The 19026-nt window shown below is 41.2% G+C and overlaps 1 protein-coding gene across 1 annotated transcript in view; it reads right to left on the reverse strand.

Annotated features, from left to right (window-relative positions):
• The window catches only part of ttc27 (tetratricopeptide repeat domain 27), a 135533-nt gene that overhangs the window by 28135 nt on the left and 88372 nt on the right, over nt 1-19026 (reverse strand). Inside the window, 1 exon segment of the mRNA XM_062058984.1 lies at nt 3448-3561. Within this exon segment, the coding sequence (XP_061914968.1) occupies nt 3448-3561 (114 nt within the window).

Here is a 19026-nt window from a genome sequence, read left to right on the forward strand (position 1 = left end):
CTTAAAGGCACTGCCTTCAACGTCCTCTACGAGCTGTCGTCACGTCCGCTTTTCATCCATTTTAACAACGTGCCGGTCCAGTCAGAAGATATGTGCGGCTTCTGTACGCACACACACGTGAATGCAACGCATACTTGATCAACAGCGATACAGGTTACACTTAGGGTGGCCGTATAAACAACTTTAACACTGTTAGAAATATACGCCACATGTGAATCCACACCAAACAAGAATGACAAACACTTTTAGAGAGAACATCCGCACCGTAACACAACATAAACACAACAGAACAAATACCCAGAACCCTTTGCAGCACTAACTCTTCCGGGACGCTACAAAATACACCCCCCGCTACCACCAAACCCCGCCCCCTCCCCCTCCCACACACACACTTTGTAGCGTCCCGGAAGAGTTAGTGCTGCAAAGGGTTCTGGGTATTTGTTCTGTTGTGTTTATGTTGTGTTACGGTGCGGATGTTCTCTCGAAAAGTGTTTGTCATTCTTGTTTGGTGTGGATTCACAGTGTGGCGCATATTTCTAACAGTGTTAAAGTTGTTTATACGTCCACCCTTAGTGTAACCTGTTTCGCTGTTGATCAAGTATGCATTGCATTCACTTGTGTGCGCGGGCAGAAGCCGCACATATGTGACTGGGCCAGCACTCGGACTGGATGAAAAGCGGACGTGACAATTTTCGGGAGGGACGCTGAAATTTGGGAGTCTCCCGGGAGGGTTGGCAAGTATGAGAATTAGCGGTGAATGCGGTGTTACCGCGGCACCGCCGCTGTATATAATCGGAGGGCCAGCTCTAGTGTTAATTTGATATCGCCTCAAGGGGCGAGTGAAATTATACGGCGGGCCAATTTTGGCCCACGGGCCAAAGTTTGACACCCATGCGCTAGACTATCAGAACAATCAGACTGTTGATATAATCATGAGACAAGGCAAACAGATACTATAAATGTATAAATAAAAGTATGATTATACAGGGTTATTGTATTTCGGTTTTCATCCTTAATCTTTTCCAAAATGTCGGTCTAGAACTGAATCATACAAAAACCAAAATGTTTCCATAACAAAAAATTACCTGTCAATAATCAGCTCCAAAATATTAAAATTATGTATGATTCCTGCCGAGATCGTATCTGTATCAAAATTGGTTAAAATTTAAGGCTCCAATATCAGTATTATATCTGAAGTAAAAATTTTGGATCGGGACACCCCAAGTTCTGAGTATGTGTGGATCCAATGAGTGCTGTCAAACAAATGACTTATATTATAGGATTTAGATGACTGTATGTATATAGTTGAGCCTGTATGAATAATTCTGAGTCGACCAAATCTAAAAATTTAATGCAAAATTCATGTTTTTCAAAATCCCTGAAGATGTATGTTGTATTATTATTCCATCCTGGAAAAAGACCAGTTCCAATGAATCACTAAACCCGAAATGAAGAAGACATCTAAGCACAGGTTTGCATGAGTATATGTACACCTCTGATTAAGGCTGAAACGACGCGTCGACGTCATCGGTTACGTAAATACGTCAACGCCGTTTTTGTGCGTCGACGCGTTGCATATTTACGTCACACTACCGTGACACTACATGGCGAAGCGCAAAGCAGACGATCAAAGCAGACGATGCGAGCGGTGCGAGCGAGGGGGAAAAATCACACCAAAAGTCGTCAAAAGTGTGGAAGTATTTCAATACACAGCCTAATAATGTTGTTGTATGCACACTGTGTCGAGCGGAAATGGCCTATCATAGCAGCACAACGGCTATGAACGAACATTTGAAAAGAAAACCATCAACCATCAATTAGTCAATCGTCCGCGTGAGCATACGTTGTCATCATTACACAAAAACATGAATGTGTCATTTGTATCTGCTAGGGGTGTAACGGTACATGTTTTGTATTTAACCGTTTCGGTACGGGGCTTTCGGTTCGGTACGGGGGTGTACCGAACGAGTTTTTAAGCTAAAGCTAACTTTAGCTGCTAAAGTCTTAACAAACTGCTTCGCTCCTGCCTCTGTCTCAGCACGCAGCATTGTCCCACCCACACAACCATCTGATTGGTACACATGAAGCATTACCAGCCAATCAGCAGTGTGTATTCAGAGCGCATGTAGTCAGCGCTTCAGCGTCGAGCAGATAGGTGTTTAGCAGGTGAGTATCGGGCAGCGGACTCTCCCCAAATGATAATAAACACCTCCCAGTCAACTACTAGTAACATCACTATGAGCCCGTTGACCTTCTAGAAACTTAAACTGCAGCTCAGCTCACTCGCAGTCCTGGCTTGAGGTGAAGGCTAATTACCTCACAGTTCCAGCCACATTGACTCCTTCTGAGTGCCTATTTTCAGCTGCTGGGAATATTGTAAACAAGAAAAGAAGCAGAGCATGTAGACATGCTAACCTTTCTTCATTACAACTGTTAGTCACTCACTGGAATGAGTAGAATTGGTTATTGTGTACTGTGTTGGACTGGATGTTTATTTTGCACATTTTAAAAGCAATACTTAATGTTTACAGTGCTCCAGAATATTTAGATTGGCACTTTTTTGTATTGGATAATTATCTTTATTTTTGCACATTTTAGCAAATAAGCAATACTTTCACTTTTGTTGAAATGTTTACACTGTTGTTACAGAATATTTCGTTTTACACTTTTTTGTATTGGATGTTTATCTTTATTTTTGCACATTTTAAAGCAAAATAAGCAATACTTTTACTTTTGAAATGCTTATACTATTGCAGAATATTAAGATTTGCACTGGATGTTGACTTTTATATTTGCACATTAAAAAGCAAATAAGCTACTTTTAATTTTGTTAAAGGTTAAAAGTTTTAAATGTTTACATTGTTACAGAATATTTAGTCATGTTGTTGTCAATGTTGACTGAGTGGCCATACTTTTTTTTTTGTGTAAATAAAAGCCATGCCTTTTGAAAAAACTGGCCTACATTTATTTTTTCATCTTCATTTTGAATAAAAAAATCGGTAAAAGGAAAAATAATCTATAGATTAATCGAAAAAAATAATCTATAGATTAACCGATTAATCGAAAAAAATTATCTATAGATTAATCAATAGAAAAATAATCATTAGCTGCAGCCTTACCTCTGATCAGAAGTCTAAATACACACCTGAAAAAACAACCCTCTACTTTTACGTGTCTTAGGATGTTCTCATTCATCATGGTGATTCAATCGAACCCAACTGGACTGTTCAGTTTGTTTTAGAAAACACTACTATTACCTGTACAAGTAGGTATATAAATAGTTTTATCATACTTCATCAGTTTTACTCAAAAGCATTTGATGCGATTGAGTGTAGTGTCTACCAAGAAGAAGCAACATTTTCACCATCAATTTCACACAAATAAGCAATCATGACAGCACAAATAATGTGTTGTCTATACTACAACCACTGCATATACTATATTTACCTGCATTTGCATCATGGCTCTTTCAACACATCGGGACCTCCCTTTTTCCAGTTTGGTCCTGAGGCATACTGCTGTCATCTCCACAGCCCAGAACTTAGGCTGAGACAGTAAACACTGAAAATAGACAGGGATACAAAAGTTTCAAATACAAGCACTAATCCACAAACAAATCATGTCTAGACAATAAAAAGCACGGCAAGATTTTTGCTTGCGATACTTGCGGCCCTATTTTTAAGTTTCGTGCTTATGCACTCCTATTAATTGTGAGAATGCTGAAAAGCATGTAGTATTCTAATTGATATTCCACCCTTTTTTTCACCCACCTTCATCGCCCACATTTTTTCTTCCGATTCAAATCATTCAACCATCAACAAATTCAAGTCCTCCTTCAACAATTAGTAAATATTAATCAAGTACAAAAAGAAAACGAGAATTAGCTACAGGCACATGGTGGAAGAATACATACTTCTATGTTGTAAGACTGAGAAAGGAAAATGCCATTGCTGTTCTTTTTACTTCAGGATTTTCCCTTCAAGCATGAGGCCGAATCTTAAAATTGCAGTGCGTCAAAGAAAATAAAGTAAAATTTGACCTGGTAAAATATTAAGAAAGTGTAGAGATAAAAATTGGTTGCATGCAAGGTCCAAGCCACTCAAATGCCGCAACCATCATAAATAATAACAATGGTATCTTTGAACATGTGAAAGGATCCGCGCCTATGAAATTTATAGTGATAATTGATAACTTAGCAACGTAGTGGTCTCATTTTTATACACTTTCCGGAATAGAGCCTCTGCTATAATCGAGGGAACACTGTAATCTTTTAGTTCAGGGGTGTCAAAGTCAAATACAGAGTGGGCCAAAATTTAAAACTGAACAAAGCCGCGGGCCAAGGTTGAACAAATTAACCTTTTAATAGGGACCCAAACAGGTTTTGCATTGAATATTGAACAAGCAAGGCTTATATAACTTCATAGTGACAGGTAAAATCGAGTTTCAAATAATAATAATTAAAAAATATCAATGGCATATCAAATACAATTTAAATAACAATGTAATGCCCCTTTATATTTGCAGCCTTCTGAGGTAAATATCAACATTAACTTTTTCCACAGGCTAATAAATTTGAAAATAAAATAATGAATAAACCAACCATTCAGGACTTTAAACTGCTCAGTTTGCAACACACTGATCTAATCTGATGTGCCCAAGCCAGATACCTGGCATCTTTTCTTGGATGCTAGTTCATTAATGTCGGGGCTCAGGCTTTGAGCTGAGGCATCTTTCATTATTGAACGAAGGTGTTCATCAGTCATTATATCTCGTAGACCACCCGGACCACAGTCTTGGGGGCGTGCTTTAAAGGCACTGCGTTTATCGTCCTCCACGAGCTGTCGTCACGTCTGCTTTTCATCCATTCCAACAACGTGCCAGCCCGATCACAAAATATGTGCAACTTCAGCACGCACACACACATGTAAATGCAATGCATACTTGGCCAACAGCGATACAGTTTACACTGACGGTGCCCGTATAAATAACTTTAACACTGTTAGAAATATGCGCCACACTGTGAACCCACACCAAACAAGAATGACAAACACATTTCGGGAGCACATCCGCACCATAACACAACATAAACACAACAGAACAAATACCCAGAATCCCATGCAGCCCTAACTCTTTCGGGCTGCAATATACACCCCCCCTACCACCAAACCCCCCCCCTCTGTGCGTCGGATGAGGAGGGCGGGCAAGGCTCGCAAGCAAGCAAGGCTAAAACTTTGATATTTAATTGAGAATATTGAACATTAAACACAGCGCTCAAAAATCTTTCAAAATGTTTTAGTACGACTTAGGTAAGCTACGAAGCCTAACCGCTTTATGGATTGTCGGACCATTACGGCTATCGTACTCAGACGTACTGTGCTTCAACATACGGGTATTATTATGGTTTGTGTATAAGGACTTCAAAATAGAACCTATTAGGAGATATCATGTGGCGTTTTGTTTCGCTCTATTATGCAAAACCAACTTTTCTTACCTATTGGATGGTACCTGCTGTTGCGTATTTGGGATCTGCATAAGTCCCGAAAATTTGCGCACAGCAGCCATTGCAGTCCGCGCCGTTGTCAACAAGCTCCTTATTTTTCTCTATCCTCTTGTTGTGGGGCATTCATCCTGCGCCCTTGTCATTTCTAATACAAAATGGCATACAGTTCTAACTTATATGTGTCAGTAGCCTCGCTATGGAAGCGTTAAAAACTTCAACAAAAGATTGCATAGAGAAGATGCTGTCGAAGTGTAAGTAAGACCACCCGGTGGCGTATCTGAAAACGGCCTGTAAAACAATCTATGCAAAATTTTGACCAAAAAAAGCACCATTACATGTTATGTAGACAGGGCCGATTTTTGCAATGGGCAATGTGGGTAACCGCTCAGAGCGCAATCAATGTGAAGGCGCACGCACGTTCAAAAAAAAAAAGATCAAAACAAAACTCACCAGTTTTATAGACTACCGCCACTCATTTCCATTAGTAACCCTTTTAATATAAGGTTCCCAGTACAAATTGAACGCACCATAAAAGTCCAGAATGCAAATGTGCAAACCGCTGCAATTCCCGCCCTATGAGGGCATCTGCTCTGTAGCAGCAGCACCAGCTGACTGCCTGTGAGTGCTTTGGAACAAGGGTGGAGTTCACGGTGGCACCCTGCTATGTGCTTTCACCTCAGAGTCTCAAAAACACAAAAAAGTCTCCAATAACACCGGTAAAAGTTGCCAGATTTGTTGCTAGTAGCTGATTACAAAAAAAAAGTCGCCAAGAGGATTGAAAAGTCACCAGATTGACTACACTGGAAGAGGCAACTTGGCAAGGGGGAGGGGGCGGGGTATGATCTGATCCCAACCAGTGAGGCCACACAAGACAAATTGCTACCAAATACATGTAGATTGTATTCCATTCCTACAATCAAAATAGACCTATACCTACATGTAATTAATTGGGTTATGTGAAGAATGACAAAAAAGTCTGCAGTCATCTATGTGACTCACATGACTCTATTAAAGGCCTACTGAAACCCACTACTACCGACCACGCAGTCTGATAGTTTATATATCAATGATGAAATCTTAACATTGCAACACATGCCAATACGGCCGGGTTAACTTATAAAGTGCAATTTAAAATTTCCCGCTAAACTTCCGGTTGAAAACGCCTTTGGATGATGACATATGCGCGTGACGTAGCCAGTGAAACAGAAGTATCCGTACCCCATTGAATCCAATACAAAATAGCTCTGTTTTCATGTCATAATTCCACAGTATTCTGGACATCTGTGTTGGTGAATCTTTTGCAATTTGTTTAATGAACAATGAAGACTGCAAAGAAGAAAGTTGTAGGTGGGATCGGTGTATTAGCGGCAGACTACAGCAACACAACCAGGAAGACTTTGACTCGGATAGCAGACGCGCTAGCCGACGCTAGCCACCAACCGCACGGATGATCGTGGTGAAGTCCTTCGTCCTTCCGTCGATCGCTGGAACGCAGGTGAGCACGGGTGTTGATGAGCAGATGAGGGCTGGCTGGCGTAGGTGGAGCGCTAATGTTTTTATCATAAGTTAGCTTCAATGGCGTCGTTAGCAACAGCATTTTTAAGCTTTGCCAAGCTGGAAAGCATTAACCGTGTATTTACATGTTCATGGTTTAATAGTATTGTTGATTTTCTGTCTATCCTTCCAGTCAGGGGTTTATGTATTTTGTTTCTATCTGCATTTGAGCCCGATGCTATCACGTTAGCTCCCTAGCTAAGTTAGCTTCAATGGCGTCGTTAGCAACAGCATTGTTAACCTTCACCAGGCTGGAAAGCATTAACCGTGTATTTACATGTCCATGGTTTAATAGTATTGTTGATCTTCTGTCTACCCTTCCAGTCAGGGATTTATTTATTTTGTTTCTATATGCAGTTAAGCACGATGCTATCACGTTAGCTCCGTAGCTAAAGTGTTTCGTCAATGTATTGTCGTGGAGATAAAAGTCACTGTGAATGTCCATTTCGCGTTCTCGACTCTCATTTTCAAGAGGATATAGTATCCGAGGTGGTTTAAAATACAAATCTGTGATCCACAATAGAAAAAGGAGAGAGTGTGGAATCCAATGAGCCAGCTTGTACCTAAGTTACGGTCAGAGCGAAAAAAGATATGTCTTGCACTGCATTCTAATCCTGATAACTCAATGACGACAACCTTCTTCTTTTTATACGTATACTTTACTGAGGGAACACAATAACAAACCGGCCACTGCCGTTCACATAGCACACTAAACACCGGAGCCCGCGCATAGAGCAATGCATGCTGGGAATTACCGTAAATACACTAAAAGAGTGTACCATAATAATGCGCAATGCAAAAACTGAACATTTACAATCTCCCACTTTTCTTTTTAGTTTTTTTTTTTTTTAACACAAAAAATCACAGTCTATTATTAATGTCCATAAGTATGAAAATGTAAGAACATGGGGATCAACAAAAAAACTTATACAAAAAAAACTGTCCACAAAAGAATAGTCTCTATTCCAGTTTCCACTCTCCAACACTGAGTGCCTTTAGGAGCTGAAGTGCGGATGCACCTCGTGTTGTCAAACAGTCAGCTAGCTGCTCTCCAGTAGGTGCCCAGAGAATTTTTGAATTCTTTTACACTGAAGAAGTTCTTTGATGCCACTTATTTCAAGGCAGAGCCTTTTCTCTGTCACTGACTTAGTAGACTTGATGGCGTCTGCAAGGGAGTGGTTATCAGTGACACACACTATTGGTAAGACATGTTGTGATACATTCCCTGTGGTAAGTTCTGCATGAAGGTCAGATAAAGAAATGGCACTGTCAACAGCATCGGCAAGGGCAAGAGTTTCTCCAGCAAGAGTGCTCCGTACGACTCTTCTGATCTTTTTTAACTGCCAATACACAGGGGAGAATCTTCCTTCCTCACCCATCAGCAGAATGAGATGTCCCCCTTGAGTGCCTCCATCTGTAAGGTTTCCCAGCGAGGCGTCGCAGAACACTACTAGCTTTAGAGAACTGTCTTTTCCCAGGTTCTGAAACTTCAGTGTCACATGTTCTGATTTCAATTTTCTCACCACCTTGTTTGTGTCATGTAAAGTCTGCACAGTAGCATGTTTTATGTTAGCTGCAAGGACACATGTATCAAACATAATATCCGGTCTACTTTGTCTGGCAACCCACAGAAGTTTACCTATTTTTGATCTCAGGTCATCAATTTCACTTTCAGTCAAAAGAGCATCCCGTCTCATGGCTCTGGAGATGTTTATGTGAATTGGCTGGAGATTTTGTATGTAATTGTCTTGATGCATACATGTTACTCCATTTGCAGTGACATACTCCATGCCTACATAGCGAAAGCTGTCATGTTCTTCTCTGCCCACTTGAAAGGCAGATTGCAGGTGAGGGATTACAGTTGTTGTGAAAATCTGTGAACCACCCCAGATGAAATCATCAACATAACAAGCAAGCACCCCAGACACATTACAATCTTTATCCAACCAATAAAATATAGCAGGGTCAATTTGTGACAGTTTTCCTCCAGTTTGCAACATTGTTTCTTTAACCCTATTGTACCAGTACAGTGATGCATCATTTAGTCCATAAACACATTTGTTTAGCTTCCATAGAGTTCCCTCACTCTTGGCTTCAGGTGGTGGACGAACATAGATGTCTCGGGATAACTCATTTCCTTGAAGGAATGCTGACTTAATGTCCATAGAGTGGGGTGTCCATCGGTTTTGACATATCACAGACATGAGTAGTCTAAGAGACTCTGAGGCACATGTTGGCGAGTCTTTTGGGAGATCTTTTGTGTTTAGCTCTTCAAATCCTCTCGCCACTAGCCTTGCTTTTGGAACTATGCCGTCTGGTGTGTCTTTGAGTGTACACACCTATCTTGTGGAAATGCATTTTTGTCCCATGTTTTTTACTTCATCAAACACACCGTGTTTCTCCCAGTTACTGATTCCAGTAAGTTTAGCTGATTCAAATGACACATCCTTTGTAACAAGTACATCCTCGTGATCAGATGGCTGTTCCACCCTGTCCAATGACTGAATCTGCAGTGTGTCAACCTGTGAAAGGTCAGCTGACCTTGTTGTGCCAGTGAGGTTAACTGGCTCAGTGTACTCCAGATTGTACCAGTTCTTGTGTTTTCCAGTTGCCTTTCCCGCTCGACCTAGCACTTTTGCTGTGTGTGAAATTCCAGTGTCTCTTTCCACATACTTAATGAATTGTCCTGCCTTTAGATTCATACTACGGTCTGTTCTCATGATAGAAGGTTGTCTGTCAGATGGGTCATTATCTTGCTCATTGTTGTCTCTGTCATTATTAGAGCTCCCTGCCGCATTCTCTGTGTTAGGCACACTGTCTCCATCACTAGATACAGTATTGGGTAGATCTTCAACATGTTCAATGTCACATTCTGCTGCATTAAGTTCTGTCTGGCTTTCTTGGCTGTCACAAGACGTGTCAGTGTAGTGATCTGTGGCCTTGCGCAGTCTACAGCGATGCACCCGGACATAGGAGCCTCCATGTCTAACAAATATTACCACCCCGTCTCGTCCAATTACCACCCCAGGGCCTTTCCATTCATTGCAGCCCATTCTTTTGTAGTACACTTTATCTCCAGTTTCGTAGTATTCATCTGTGCTGCGAAGCTGTGTGCGCAGAGCTCTCCTGATTCTCTCAGAGCACTCTGCCTCAGTAAACGCTGTCCTTGCTTCATGTAATGCTGAAATGTGCTGTCCTACCCATTTACTCATGGTAGTGCCCTCCAGGGCAGATGGTTTATCAACCAGCACAGAAGGTAGGTTTGGGTTTTGTCCAAACACCAGCTGGTATGGACTAAATCCATGCACATTGTGCATTGTATTCTTTGCCATCAAGGCCCAATCTAGGGCTGTTTTCCAGTCACAAACACTGCTTTTCTTCACTTTTAACAGGATCTCTGTAAGGGTCTGGTTATGTAAATGTAAAATGGTAAATGAGTTATACTTGTATAGCGCTTTTCTACCTTCAAAGTACTCAAAGCGCTTTGACACTATTTCCACATTCACCCATTCACACACACATTCACACAATGATGGCGGGAGCTGCCATGCAAGGCCCTAACCCCGACCCATCAGGAGCAAGGGTGAAGTGTCTTGCTCAAGGACACAACGGACGTGATGAGGTTGGTAGAAGGTGGGGATCGAACCGGGAACCCTCAGGTTAATGGCACGGCCACTCCCCCAACTTCGCCACGCCGTCCCCAACGTCAAATGTCTTTCCATCAATCGCCGTTGATGTCTTTCCATCAATCCATTACTCCATGGACTGTAGGCAGCAGTGGTTTTCACTTCAATATTAAAGTTCTCAGCCATGTCCCTCATTTGCTCGTTATTGAATTCACCTCCATTGTCACAAAAAATCTTAGATGGGGCTCCATGAACACTCACCCAGGAATGAATAAAGTGCCTCACAATTTCACTGGATTTTTTTGTTGTAACAATGCTACCAGCACTGAACCTGGTGAAGTGATCAATCATGTGGAGGTACCACACATTTGGTTCTAGCTCGTGTAGATCTAATGCCACAGTTTCACTGTATGTTGAAGCCATTGGTAGACCAACTGATGGCTTTGGTTTGGGCTTGTTGTACTTGAGACATGTTTCACAGCTACTTACGATGTCATTCAGAATAGTAACACTCTCATCATCATTACTTCCAGCACTAATTAGTAATTTTTTGAGTTTATCAACTGAGGCATGTCCAAACTGCTTGTGAAGTTTCACCAATACTTTGAGTTTTTCATCTTTACTCATGCCATCTCTTATGGCCAGAACTTCATCAGTTTGGGGTTCATTCTCACGGGTGGCTGTGCAATCTCTGTCCACTATGTTTACACAGTAGTGTCCTGAGGATGTAATCTCAAGAGGCACTGGTTTCTGAAACATTGTGGCTTTATCATTCTCAATGTCAAGCACTGCTTTTGCCCTCTTAAGTGACGTTTTACTTAGTAGTAAAGGAATGTTCACTGAGACCACCTCAGTCTCTATGTGGCACCTGGTTTGTCCTATTTTTGCTGGGACTTTTACTTTTTTTATGGAATGAACAACTTGTCCATCACCAAACTTAAAAGCTCTTCTACTCTGTGTATTTTCAATTTTTTTCTTGTCATTCTCCTTCAGTGTATGAATGTAATTCTCCAGCCATTTTTCACCACAGACTGTTCTGGTGCATGCAGTGTCAATTACAGCTGAACCTAAGGCTTCTACCATGAATATTTCAGCATCAGAAACTGACTCTTTAGAAAACAATGTAACATTGCACTCAATTGTTTCTGTCTCTGCATTTTCCTCTGTCATTTTTACATGTTCAGCCTTATTTGGGCAGTCCTTAGCCCAGTGAAATGTACTCTGGCAAATAGCGCACTTAGATCTTCTGCCAAACCTATCCAGTGGGTTTGAGCCAGTCAATGGCGCCCTCTTTTGGTCGGGTTTGGAACGAAATTTCCTTCCGTCTCTTTTCCTTTGATCCACATAAAAAGCAACATCTTCGCGCATGTGAATTCCCTCGCTGCATGTGGGCGGCTGCACATTGTCTCCAAAAATCATTTTTAAAGCGGACTTCATGCTTGCAAATGTAAGTGTTGAACAAGCTGTAAGCGCAAGCTGTTTATCTTTAACATCGAGACTGGCTGTATCCAACAACTTGAATGCCAAAACAGCGTCGGGAAGAACCATGTCAAATTTGCGCATTTTGTTGTACCTCTGCTCGAACTGAACGATGTAATCCACCATGGAAACTTCATTTTCTCTCCGAATCTTGTCAAAGTCCGTGTATGCATCATAAGCTCTGTCCTTTTCTTCTTTTAAGAATACATTATCCAATGCCTTTACAAGGGTCTTCATCCCGTCATCTTTGTTCAAATCATCCGCAGGTATTTCCAAAGCTGTATCTCTAGCTCTCCCCCTCAGTGAGAGAGCAACAGCTAATGCTTGTTTCTCCTTATCCAGATCGGTAACACGTATCCACATTTCAACCTAATTTTTCCAGCTCTCATATGACTTCTTTTCTTCAAACGCAGGAGGGACTCTGTAGTTAGCGTTGTTAGACATCCTCTGCTACCATTGATAACTCAATGACGACAACCTTCTTCTTTTTATACGTATACTTTACTGAGGGAACACAATAACAAACCGGCCACTGCCGTTCACATAACAGACTAATCAATGGAGCCTGCGCATAGAGCAATGCATGCTGGGAATTACCGTAAATACACTAAAAGAGTGTACCATAATAATGCGCAATGCAAAAACAGAACATTTACAGTCCGTCACTCTAACGTTCCTCATCCACGAATCTTTCATCCTCGCTCAAATTAATGGGGTAATCGTCGCTTTCTCGGTCCGAATCGCTCTAGCTGCATTGAAAACAATAGGAAAATATGAGGAGGCGATCAACTGACTACGTCATGCTACTTCCGGTAGGGGCAAGGCTTTTTTTTAATCAGAGACCAAAAGTTGCGAACTTTATCGTCGTTGTTCTATACTAAATCCTTTCAGCAAAAATATGGCAATATCGCGAAATGATCAAGTATGACACATAGAATGGATCTGCTAACCCCGTTTAAATAAAAACATTTCATTTCAGTAGGCATTTAAAACATCACAGGAGCGTCTCTCAGACTGCATCAATGATACAATTGCTCAACAGATTTCATACAATGAAGTAATTATTGACTTTGCATCAAAAAAGGCAAGAAAAATCGAGTTTTAGATTGCACTTCACACCTGTTGTTAATGTCAGTAGTAAACAGGGTGAAAAACACGGGTTAAAAATCTGCTACGGTAGTACGGTCTGAGTACTAAATTCATATTATGTTAATTATCTGCTGTTTCTGATGTGCAAAACTGGTGTGTTATAAAATGACATCAGGATTATTTGGATGATGCAAAACAAAACTCGTATGTAAAATATGTTATAGTTTCCAGGAGGAATCTTTTTCCACAGAGTAGTTTTGTTGTTAGCTTTCTTCAGAGATTTTTCAAGCAAATTAGATCCTGTGATTAAAGATTTGTTTAATTTACATTGGTGTTTATATACTGTATTTCATTTATATATCCATCACTCCATCCATTTTCTACCGCTTGTCCCTTTTGGGGTCGCGGGGGTGCTGGAGCCTATCTCAGCTGCATTCGGGCGGAAGGCGGGGTACACCCTGGACAAGTCGCCACCTCATCATATATAATTTATTTATATTGTTTTTTTCTCTTTTCTTGTTATCTATGTATTTAAGATTATATAATAAAATAGTACAAATATAATATAATATATTGTTGTGTTGGTGGCAGGGTTTGGAGCCGGTAAGGGGAGGACGAGAGATGGTTCGCCCAGGGCGTAAACCTAGCCAGGATCTCCTCTGTATGTAGACCACAAGTAAGTGTTTTAAATGTCAAAAATCTCTTTAATGCGCCTTATAATCCGTAGCACTTTTTGCGTTTAAATACGCCTTATGATCCAAAAGATACGGTACTAGCACTTTTGTGGGCTGAATACAACAGATGGATAGGTAGATGTCACACACACAATTGTGTTCAAAGTAACTGCAGCTCTTGTGAAGAAAAAAAGACATGACACACATGATCCAAAGTAGACGAAGACAGCCAGACATGTGACAACCATCTAACCAGCCTGCAGATTCCAGGATCTACATGTAGACTGGGAAGATGCCTGCCCACAGAACCAGCAGTGTTCCTATCACACAATACAATACACAAACTGTATCTTGCCCACTCATTATTACTGGAAAACAACAGAAATATAGACAACAGATCAAATACCCCTCTTTTTTTCTCTTTACTACATAGTCTGTTTTGTCTGTGAAATATAGTATATTTTAGAACAGCTTTGCATCAAGCAAGATCTGTAGTGTTTTCGTGTTTTTAATTAGGTTTACAAATCAGTTATCAATTTATTTTTAATGGCGGCGCATGGGAATGCAGCGGCTCTGCTAACGCTCTTGGGAGTGTAGAGCGATTTGGCAAAAAACACCCGTCATTTCTGTCAATTTCATGGCTGGCTCAAAGCGTGAACACTCTGTGATCACATATGACCGACAGACAATTCTGGATGTGGATGGATCGGGTCGTTATAGACTGAAAGATGCATGTACGGTGGACCTCCTCGCTAGCATGGGAATACTTCGTGGGCTACATCGAGCGGCCTTTGTAGCAGCGGAGTCAAGTGCTAGCGGTGACCGCCAATGGAGACGACATAGGCGGTGCGAGCGGAAGCAGAAGCGGGGATGCCGAGCTGGGCTAACAACAAAGAGAAAAGCTAACCAAAGAAGCGTGGAGTCTCCGGGTAAGAAGCCATTTAAACTAGAACTAGCCGGCGTCAGGCTGGATAATCCCTGCACACATAGCAATTCTCTTAGAATAAAACACAACTCACATAATGTTTTTTCTTTTGTGACCGTGTCAGAGGCAGACATACATTGTACTGAGGTAGCTAACTATGATGCGTTCAGTTTATCGCAACATCAAGCAAACAATCTGAATATCCCCGTCGTATCAATTCCTAGATATGGTCGAAACTATTTAAAGTGCAATACGCATAATAAACGCAACATTATTAATATTGCTACTTCGGATAATTTCAACAAACACTCCTCAAAACAGCCCACTACCTATAATATGGGCTTTTTAAACATAAGATCATTATCTTCCAAAACGCTATTAGTTAATGAAGTCATTAGAGACAACAAACTTGACGTCGTTGGTCTCGCCGAGACCTGGCTCAAACCAGACGATTTTTTTGCGCTAAATGAAGCATCTCCTCCTGGCTATACCAATACACATGTTGCCCGACCTCTTAAAAGGGGAGGGGGTGTCGCACTAATATACAATGAAAACTATAATCTTACACCTAACCTAAATAATAAATATAACTCGTTTGAGGTGCTCACTTTGAGGTTTGTCACACCGCTGCCTCTCCACCTGGCTGTTAACTACCGACCCCCTGGGCCCTATTCGGACTTCATCAGTGAATTCTCAGAGTTTGTTGCTGATCTAGTGACGCACGCCGACAATATAATCATAATGGGGGACTTTAATATCCATATGAATACCCCATCGGACCCTCCATGCGTGGCGCTCCAGACTATAATTGATAGCTGTGGTCTTACACAAATAATAAATGAACCCACGCATCGCAACGGTAATACGATAGATCTAGTGCTTGTCAGGGGTGTCACCACCTCTAAAGTTACGATACTCCCGTACACTAAAGTAATGTCCGATCATTACCTTATAAAATTCGAAGTTCTGACTCATTGTCAACAAACTAATAATAATAATATTAACTACTATAGCAGCCGCAACATTAATGCTGCCACAACGACGACTCTTACTGACCTACTGCCTTCGGTAATGGCACCATTCCCAAATTACGTGGGCTCTATTGATAACCTCACTAACAACTTTAATGACGCCCTGCGCGACACCATTGATATTGTAGCACCGCTAAAGCTAAAAAGGGCCCCTAAAAGGCGTACCCCATGGTTTACAGAAGAAACTAAAGCCCAGAAATTATCATGTAGAAAGCTGGAACGCAAATGGCGTGCGACTAAACTTGAGGTTTTCCATCAAGCATGGTGTGATAGTTTAATAACTTATAAACGCATGCTTACCTCAGCTAAAGCTAAATATTACTCAAATCTCATCCACCTCAACAAAAATGATCCTAAATTTCTGTTTAGTACAGTAGCATCGCTAACCCAACAAGGGACTTCTCCCAGTAGCTCCACCCACTCAGCAGATGACTTTATGAATTTCTTTAATAAGAAAATTGAAGTCATTAGAAAAGAGATTAAAGACAATGCATCTCAGCTACAACTGGGTTCTATTAACACAGATATGACTGTATATACGACGGATACCGCCCTCCAAAATAGTTTCTCTCTCTTTGATGAAATAACATTGGAGGGATTGTCAAAATGTGTAAATGGGACAAAACAAACAACATGTTTACTTGACCCAATTCCTGGGAAACTTATCAAGGAGCTTTTTGTATTACTAGGTCCATCAGTGTTAAATATTATAAACTTATCACTTTCCTCTGGCACTGTTCCCCTAGCATTCAAAAAAGCGGTTATTCATCCTCTACTCAAAAGACCTAACCTCGATCCTGATCTCCTGGTAAACTACCGGCCGGTGTCCCACCTTCCGTTTATCTCGAAAATCCTCGAAAAAATTGTAGCACAGCAGCTAAATGAACACTTAGCGTCTAACAATCTCTGTGAACCTTTTCAATCCGGTTTCAGGGCAAATCACTCTACGGAGACAGCCCTCGCAAAAATGACTAATGATCTATTGCTAACGATGGATTCTGATGCTTCATCTATGTTGCTGCTTCTTGATCTTAGCGCCGCTTTCGATACTGTTGATCATAATATTTTATTAGAGCGTATCAAAACGCATATTGGGATGACAGACTTAGCCTTGTCTTGGTTTAACTCTTATCTTACTGACAGGATGCAGTGTGTCTCCCATAACAATGTGACCTCGGACTATGTTAAGGTAACGTGCGGAGTTCCCCAGGGTTCGGTTCTTGGCCCTGCACTCTTTAGTATTTACATGCTGCCGCTAGGTGACGTCATACGCAAATACGGTGTTAGCTTTCACTGTTATGCGGATGACACCCAACTCTACATGCCCCTAAAATTGACCAACACGCCGGATTGTAGTCAGCTGGAGGGGTGTCTTAATGAAATTAAACAATGGATGTCCGCTAACTTTTTGCAACTCAACGCTAAGAAAACGGAAATGCTGATTATCGGTCCTGCTCAACACCGACATCTATTTAAAAATACCACCTTAACATTTGACAACCAAACAATTAAACAAGGTGACTCTGTAAAGAATCTGGGTATTATCTTCGACCCAACTCTCTCGTTTGAGTCGCACATTAAGAGTGTTACTAAAACGGCCTTCTTTCATCTCCGTAATATCGCTAAAATTCGTCCCATTTTGTCCACAAGCGATGCTGAGATCATTATCCATGCGTTCGTTACATCTCGTCTCGATTACTGTAACGTTTTATTTTCGGGCCTCCCTATGTCTAGCATTAAAAGATTACAGATGGTACAAAATGCGGCTGCTAGACTTTTCACAAAAACAAGAAAGTTTGATCATATTACGCCTATACTGGCTCACTTGCACTGGCTTCCTGTGCACCTAAGATGCGACTTTAAGGTTTTACTACTTACGTATAAAATACTACACGGTCAAGCTCCTGCCTATCTTGCCGATTGTATTGTACCATATGTCCCGGCAAGAAATCTGCGTTCAAAGAACTCCGGCTTATTAGTGATTCCCAGAGCCCAAAAAAAGTCTGCGGGCTATAGAGCGTTTTCTATTCGGGCTCCAATACTATGGAATGCCCTCCCGGTAAAAGTTAGAGATGCTACCTCAGTAGAAGCATTTAAGTCTCATCTTAAAACTCATTTGTATACTCTAGCCTTTAAATAGACTCCCTTTTTAGACCAGTTGATCTGCCGTTTCTTTTCTTTTCTACTCTGCTCCAAACCCGGGGTGGACCGCTAGCCTGTTGATCAGATGGGGACATCTCTACGCTGCTGACTCGTCTCCACTCGGGATGGTTCCTGCTGGCCCCACTATGGACTGGACTCTCGCTGATGTGTTGGACTTTCACAATATTATGTCAGACCCACTCGACATCCATTGCTTTCGGTCTCCCCTAGAGGGGGGGGGGGGGGTTACCCACATATGCGGTCCTCTCCAAGGTTTCTCATAGTCATTCACATTGACGTCCCACTGGGGTGAGTTTTCCTTGCCCGTATGTGGGCTCTGTACCGAGGATGTCGTTGTGGCTTGTACAGCCCTTTGAGACACTTGTGATTTAGGGCTATATAAATAAACATTGATTGATTGATTGATAGAATTAAATGACAAAATATGATGTGGCTAATGAGTTCATGAATAGTAAACAGTAAGACAACTGTTTTGCAATATACAGCGGGGAAATAAATAATTGATCCCCTTTTAATTTTGCAAATGTATCCTTTTAAAAATAAACATTTATTGTTGCCTGACTTGTCGAGCAGTAACGAGCAGAGGACTGTTATAAAGTAGGAGTGCAACTATTCCTTGACATTGTCAACAATATCCAATACTAAAATTTGTCACGGACGAATTCATTTGTTGATAATCGGGCTCGAAAGGGCATGTGATTTCACAATGCATTGTGGGTGCCGGGTAGTCGTTTTTGCTGGACGTAGGTTTTATTTACATGGCTGTACTGTACCCGCGGCAATGTGAGAGACAGCAAAAAACTGGATTTAAATGGATCTTACAGAATAAAAAAAATCAAGGGACCACATCGGGACAAATTGTACCCTATTCTAAAGGCTCGCTACCTCGAAAAAAGTTAAATTGGTGGAAATGATCCCATTTCGAGTGTACGCTATTCCATATCTTTATTCGAGTGTACGCTATTCCATATCTTTATTTTTTTTA

The sequence above is a fragment of the Entelurus aequoreus genome, linkage group LG09 (genome assembly GCF_033978785.1).
Source record: "Entelurus aequoreus isolate RoL-2023_Sb linkage group LG09, RoL_Eaeq_v1.1, whole genome shotgun sequence".
Taxonomy (NCBI): Eukaryota; Metazoa; Chordata; class Actinopteri; order Syngnathiformes; family Syngnathidae; genus Entelurus; species Entelurus aequoreus.